A 7,739-nucleotide genomic window follows, 5' to 3' on the forward strand; every position below is an offset into this window, starting at 1 on the left:
AGGGAAACATTTATTCCATAACTTTCAATTTGTTACAACGTGTCTTATGTATCATTATCATTGTCATTTCATTAGATTGCTACTAACCAAAATTATACCAATAAGTCCTTGAACCTTTTCACCAGCAGCTTTCAATTGGGGTGCTTCAGTGGGTGCATAGATGATGACTAAGGACTCATTTGTTTTTATTAATATTAAAATATTTAAATTAAAAATACACATTTAAATATTAAAATTTTGACTCTAGATCTAAATATCGAGGGGAAGTTTGGAAGCTGATTAAAATTATGTCGGTATTGGCTATTCCATCTTCTACTCTGCATAAGATAATAAATCATTACCCTTATAACTTATACATATATTAGTTATGTGAGTTTCTAAATTACAAATAAAAAATTGTATTAATTTTATATTTGAATAACTTATTTCCGAAATAACTATAATGTACAACTTATACAAAAATTAAGAGTACAAAGTTACGTATGATCCTTTTCCGTTAAAGATTTATAATAGATGAACTAGTCATTAAGTACTATTCTTTAAGATGTTTGAGAAAAGCAATTTATTTATTTTCAACTAAATGTTCGTGTGCATTGATTTTTTCTTCTTGTTTGAATAACGTAATTTAGATAAAAATAAGTGTTAATTTAGCTCTATTCTCTCTCCTAGGAAAAACTCCAAATCCATCCATAAAAAAATACATTAGTATAATTGATTCTTACAATTGTGAAGTTAAGGATTCAACCTTTTCAACATTCTTATTAAGTGTATTTTGTTAAAAATAAAACATACCTAATTAAGGTTTGAATTAAATTTAAAAAGGGAAACATTTATTTCATAACTTTCAAGTCAACAACGATTTATGTACCATAATCATTTCAGTAGATTGCTAATAACCAAAATTATACCAATAAGTCCTTGAACCTTCTCACTAGCTGCTTTCAATTGGGGTGCTTCAGCGGGTGGATCTGAAAAATTGTCATCACACGTAGAAGGATCATCCAAAGCAGCAGATGCATGAATATTCAAACCAGAATAATCTCTAGACTTTAAAAGAGCAGGCAATCCTCTAAGATCATCAATGCCATCATTATAGTTCTCCAAACACGAACTATATCGTGTCTTTAATTTTGGATCTGTAGCCTGTTTAAACAATGTATTAACAAGATCATGTGAAAATTGCATGTTCTTTAGTGATATGTCTATTGAGATTGTCGCAAGGCCTTCAAGATTTGCACCTTTAGATCGAGAATCCCCTCGTAGAGCCGATAAACATATTGCTGGTTTTTGTGTTTTTGAGCAAACATCGCTTATCAAATCTGCTCTCACGCTTGTTAACGTGAAAGAGATTGATAATAGAGAAACTAGCAAAAACAAGGCAGAGATATATGAAAGTGTCATTTTGTATAATCAAATAATTTTATTTTGTAACTTGTGTTATGCATTTTATATAGTTGTCTTCCAAATAAGTAAGGCATGGAATTAAAACGTCTAGCATTTTATGGAAAGAAAATTAAGAATATACGCATATTTAAATACAAGATATTAGACGATTTTATATATCTTTCAAAAACTAAATTAAGTTATATTTTATGTTGGACAAAAATTTAATTACTGTAAATAATATGTGTATTTTTGGTAGAGTAAAAATAATTAGGACCCTGAAATCAATATTCCTTTAATTTAGGTGATTACATTCTATATTTTACTTTTTAGTATCAGTCTCCATTTATAAAACATACCATAAAATTTTTACAAAATATATGCTATAGTTTTATAATAAAATTATTTTATTCACGACTCATAAGATTTTGAATAAATCAAATGGACCATCAAAATTTAGGCTATATTTGCTACCCCTAACTCAAACACATAGGGAAAAGCTAGAATTTAAATTGAAAGTTCGGTTAATTTTATATTCTGCCGAATAAATTTATTGTCACACTTTGCTTCCTTGTATTACTTGCTCTAGCAGATTGACACAATCAGCCTGAATCTTGATTTAATAATATATTTTTTGTTTTAATTTATGTATGTTATATTTTATTTTAAATATATTCAAATTTAAGTTATCTTTCATGTTGGACAAAATTTTAATTACTGTAAATAATATGAGTGTATTTTTGGTAGGGTAAAAATAATTAGGACCTTGAAATCAATATTCCTTGAATTTAGGTGATTACGTTCTATATTTTTACTTTTTAGTATCAGTCTTCATTTATAAAATTACAGTATTATGTAAGATAGAAATGGAGGATAATTTGTTTCCTTCTTCAAATGTATTTTCCTCTTTTATTGGTATATGTGGAATTAGAATTTATAGAATTGATAGATTGTTAACCAACTTAACATGGATAGTTTGGCGGATTATAAGACACAAATAAAAAAAAAATAAAAATTAAACATATATTCTTTCTTTTTTAATTTGGGTGATTCTCTTCTTATAGTTTAGTATTAATTTAATTTTAAACTAATTTTTTTAATGAAATGATTTATAGTCTCCCATGCATATACATGACTTATTTTAGATTATAAAACACAAATTTTAAAAGTCTAAATGTCATTTTTAAATTTCATATCTAGTCAAACATCTTCACATATATTGAAACAGAAAGAGTGTTAATTATACAATTTACATCAGTATAGAAATTGGAGGATTGAGGCACCTACGACTTAGGGTAACAAAATTTGTCTATGAAAATATGATTAAGTAATTCATTTAAGTTTGGACGAGTTAATGATCCACTCATATTTTAACTCATCTCATCTTAAAGTTGGGTTGATAAGCTGGGGCAGAGCTGGCATATGTCGATTACGAGTTTGAATAGAACTCAACAACTTTAGCGGTCAGAAGTGTTTTCAATATTTCTAATGTATTTTATCCATTTCAAGTTTAAATGGATTAGGAAAGATAAGCTCATATGAGTCTGTTTGGGTTACGAGTCGTAAATAGTTTATAAACATAATAAAGTGCTGAAATTGTTCTATGAATAAATAGTCATACTATGTTTTAGTTATGAGTATGATGAATTGATGATCAAACAAATCCATGTTCGGTATTAATTTTCAAACATAATATTTTCAATGTTTTGGGAAATAAAATTTATATTTTTAGAAATTACATAAATGTACTACAAGTCATACTATTAGTTAACAATTTAAAATATTTAAAAAGTATTAAAAAAATATGGTAAAAGAAGTAAATCCTTTGACTATTAAAATAGTAAAGTCAAATAAATTGAAACATAAAATTATGGTGAAATAGATAATAAGCATGTTTGGTTAAAAATGTTGATAACCTATTTTAGTAAATTGACTAAAATACCTTAATTATAAATTCAAAAGTATCACTTATGGAAAATGATAATCACGGATATGAAATGGAAAGGAAGTTAGGATACGTTATGAATTAGGAATTTTGTTTCTGAAATTTTTTTTAAATATTAAAAATAAAGTATTTTATATTTTGATCAAATTAAAAGTGCTTACAAATTAAAATTATAAGTTAATCATGTTATAAATACTTTTAATAGTTACAAAAAATATAGATAAATTAAATTAGATTTAATACAAATTATCAATATTAAGATATGAACAAAAATTCACAAAATTTAAAAGTAAAAGTCTAAATTTAGTATAATTTACTACAAGAAATTAGTCTTTTGCGGCAACTAAAGTCGCTACAAGTATGTATATAGTTGCCACAATAAGCCTTTGAAACCAACTAAAAATGACTCGGCACATAAAAATATCAGAAATAATTAATAATCCTATAATGTTATTAGTTGTGTTTCAGGATGCTGATTTTTAATTTGTATTAATTTCTATTTCACAAATGTGGTTTACAAGTCGCATTTCATAGTGTGATATACTATCATTATAAGCAGTCATCAATCTTCTATAGCGATTAAATTAAGTCGCTATAAATACCCATATAATTGCCCAAAAAAACACCTAATTCTTTTTGTGCAGTTAAAAGAGTTGTCACAAAAAAACATAGTACTTATTTTAGCTTATAAGTTGCAAAAAAAAAAAATAGATTTCCTTTCATATTGACAATTATTTTTTTGCCAATCCCTAAAACACTTATCTTTTGTGGAAACTAACTGCGTCGCCACATCAAAAATATTTCTTGTAATGATATATATCATCTGATCATAAATTGATGTTTTCCTCCAAAAAAATTTAGCAAGTTTTTTTTTTTCAATTTTTTTCCCCCTCCTGTATGATCTAACAATTGTTAGTTGTTTTATTTGGTTTCTTCAATTTACTGTTTTCAGTTTTAGTTAAAGGCCAAAAACATTTCTTTAATAAACATTCGATAATAAAAACACCACAACTTGTATTTTTGAAGGATTTAAGTATGAAAATTTTAAACTTACTTGATATTTACAATATCCCAATAAATAAATAATATGAAACCAAACCATGGTGTTATCATATAGTGAACTAATATTATTTTTGTGTTGATATTCATAGCCCGCACGATTGCACCCAAAAAAGCACAAAAGCATATCAGATACCATTTTAAAATGTTTGACTAAAAATAAAAAGCATATCAGAGAGTGTGTTATTAAAACAATGTAAGTGCTTGAACAAAGCCGAAAAGATAAACATAAATTTATGATTTAATAATTTTCATATTTTTGAAAATGATTACAGTATCTTGCATAAATCTATAAATTCGTATGCATGCATGTATCAACCTTTCAATTGATTGCTAATAACCAGAATAATACCAATAAGTCCTTGAACCTTATCACTAGCATCTTTTAATTGAGGTGATTCAGCGGATGGCCCTGAAAAACTGTCATCACATGTAGAAGGATCATCCGAAGCAGCGGAAGCATGAATGTTTAAACTATCATAATCTTTAGAATTCAAAAAACTTGATAATTCTCCAAGATTATTTAAAGCGTCATTATAATTTTCCAAACACGAAGTTTGGATCAGTCGTCTGTGTAAGCAACGTCTTAATTAACCAGATCATACGTGGATCTTGCGCTCTTTTGTGATAGTCGCAAGACCTTCGAGATTTGCACCTTGGTCTCCCTGTAGAGCCGATAAACAAATAGCGGGATTTCGTGTTTTTGAGCAAACATCATTTATCAGATCGGCTCTCACGTTAATAAACGTGAAGGAAATTGATAGTAGAGAAACTATCAAAAATATGACAAAGTTGTATGAGAGTGCTATTTTGAATGATCAAATTAATGTTTGTGTTATAACAATATTATAACTTGTGATGTGATTAGCCATTTATATAGACGTATCTTTCAATCGATGGACATATTGATATAAGTAAGTAATTACTTAGAAACTAATCATATATTAACCAAATAGAAGAAGAAGCTAATCATATTTATTTTTGGTAAGATTTTGCTACCTTCTTCATTTTGATGGTCAAAGTGCATATTTCCTTCTTTTTTTAATGGATGTCCGGTCAAACATAGATTTTATTTTTTTTGGTAAGGCATTTAAAAGGTAGAGTCTTTTGGTCAAACATAGATTTATATACACATATTTGTAATTTGCTCAGTCATAAATATACTCTTTCCATCTAAATAATTGATAAATCTTATTAATACTTGATCAGTCCAACAAAATCTCTTTATTTTACTTTATCGATTTGAATTATTCTTTCCGCACTAGTAAAATATTTAGAAGCTCACTTTGTACATAGGCTCGATTTATATTTTAAAAGTCCTTTAATAATTTCAAATGCACAATTTGAAAATTACTTATGTTATTTTTCAAAAAAAAAAGTAATTTAATTATTTTGAATTTAATAACTGACTCAATGTAATATGAACAAAGGAAAAATCCTGATCACTTTTCTTTCTGTATTAATAGTCGATCATAGTATTATTCGTGCAGCTTCTTGTCCTTCTAGTTTGATTACTTTTTGTTGTTTTTTTACTTTGTTTATCATATTATCTTATTGTGATTACTTTTAAATATGATTTATCATATTGTCTATAGTATTTTTTTCATGACTTTTTTATTTTTGTTATTTCTTTTCTGTATTGCTTTTGACTGTTTTTATAGAACTAACAACTTCTCTAACTTTAAAATAGTAATAAGATCTACGTATACTTCCCTATATCCTGGTTAATTGGATTATATTGAATATATTATTATTATCATTATTATACATTAAACCGGCAAGAATTGACCATGCAAGAAATGTGACTAACGACCAACGAGCGGGCTACCTTAACTCAAGTCGGTCAACAATAACTCATTCTTATAAGTCCAATAAAATTGAATTTGAGATCGAAGTATTCAATTTTATTTAGAAATTCAAACATCAATATTTTATATTAATTTTATGTTATTAGAAAGATACTATAAAAATAAAATATATAGCAATGTTTAGTGATTATACAAATAGAGTAATAATAATAAACATTCCCCTACTACTGTTTATTAAAATGTACAGTATATTGTTTAAATTTCTATAAATTTTATGCATTAAAAAATCATGTTTTCTACTAGCGTTATTAAGTTGCAAAATAGAGTTTTTGGTCCGTTTGATTAGATTTTATATATTATTGGTTTGGTTTATTAGTTTTCGATCTTTTATCAATTTTTGATTAGTTGATTTTGATTCTTAATGGGTTATCGATTTATCCAATAACTCAATATTAAAAAATTAAAATCGAATTGATAGTACGATAATTTTTTATATAAAACCATTAAAAATCTGTTAACCAAATAGTATTTTTTTCAGTTCAATTATTGATCAATTCGATTTTTGTACACATCTAGTTTTTTTCACCTCAAACTGATGTTTAATTTCCTCCAAAATCTTTCAATCTTTTTGGCTCTGTTATTTTTTTAAGGGAAAAGAGTCTGATATACCCCTCAACTTTGTCTTTTAGAGTTGATATACCCCTCGTTATGAAAAAGTGACTCATATATACCCCTACTTATATACAAATGGCTCACATATACCCTTTTCGTCTAATGAAAATGAAAAAAATTAATTTTAGTTTAATTTTTTAAAAAATATATATATAATCTCATATGGGTATATTTAAGGGAAAATTGTATGAAATAGCAAACTATTAATTCAAATTAAATGTTATAGTCATAGTTTATTTTAATTGTAATTCGCAGCAAACATCCCTTTTTTTTTGCCATCTGATTCGGTATACAATTAGTCATTTTATACATTTCGGTATAAAATGTATAAAATGCTTTTATGTCTGTATAAAACGAGAGAAAAGTGTGTATATATATATATATATATATATATATATACACAAATACAAATACATATATTTTCGTCCTATACACTTATAATTATACAAATACAAATCTTATTATACAAATTACAATGTATAAATGAATTTATACAAAACTGAACAATTTGTATAAAATTGGATATTTGTAGCGCATTATACAAATCAAAAGCTCCATAGCAAACATAAAATTTGTTATGGAGCACAATTATGCAAACTATAACTATAACATACAAATATGATTTTTATGTTTGCTATATGTGAAAGTTGCTCTTTATAAAATGGTCTAAAACCCCCCAACCTATACCCGAAATCCCAACTACACACTCCAACTTTAAGGGTGTCCTATTACCCCCCTGAACTTTATATTTCTCTATTTTCTACACACTTAAGTGCTGACCTGTCATAGGAGGTGTTCTCACCTCCTCTAGGCGCGTTAGAAGGTGAATTTAGACGAAAATTTTCTCTTTCTCCAATAGTCATCTTCCCCAT

The 7,739-nt window shown here is 26.6% G+C and overlaps 2 protein-coding genes across 2 annotated transcripts; both read right to left on the bottom strand.

Annotated features, from left to right (window-relative positions):
- Positions 1 to 873: 873 nt before the first annotated feature.
- On the bottom strand, positions 874 to 1,401 carry LOC125857914 (pectinesterase inhibitor-like). Its single transcript, XM_049537569.1, has one exon. The coding sequence runs from the start codon at positions 1,399 to 1,401 to the stop codon at positions 874 to 876; it is 528 nt and encodes a 175-aa protein (XP_049393526.1).
- Positions 1,402 to 4,701: 3,300 nt separating this feature from the next.
- Positions 4,702 to 7,739, bottom strand: LOC125857916 (pectinesterase inhibitor-like). Its single transcript, XM_049537570.1, is given in 2 exon segments — positions 4,702 to 5,192; positions 7,670 to 7,739. Coding segments are annotated over 2 exon segments (561 nt in total).

The sequence above is a fragment of the Solanum stenotomum genome, chromosome 3 (genome assembly GCF_019186545.1).
Source record: "Solanum stenotomum isolate F172 chromosome 3, ASM1918654v1, whole genome shotgun sequence".
Classification (NCBI taxonomy): domain Eukaryota; kingdom Viridiplantae; phylum Streptophyta; class Magnoliopsida; order Solanales; family Solanaceae; genus Solanum; species Solanum stenotomum.

What these genes read in the sequence shown, in the direction of transcription:
- LOC125857914 (XM_049537569.1), bottom strand. Translation starts at nt 1,401, where the DNA reads ATGACACTTTCATATATCTCTGCCTTGTTTTTGCTAGTTTCTCTATTA.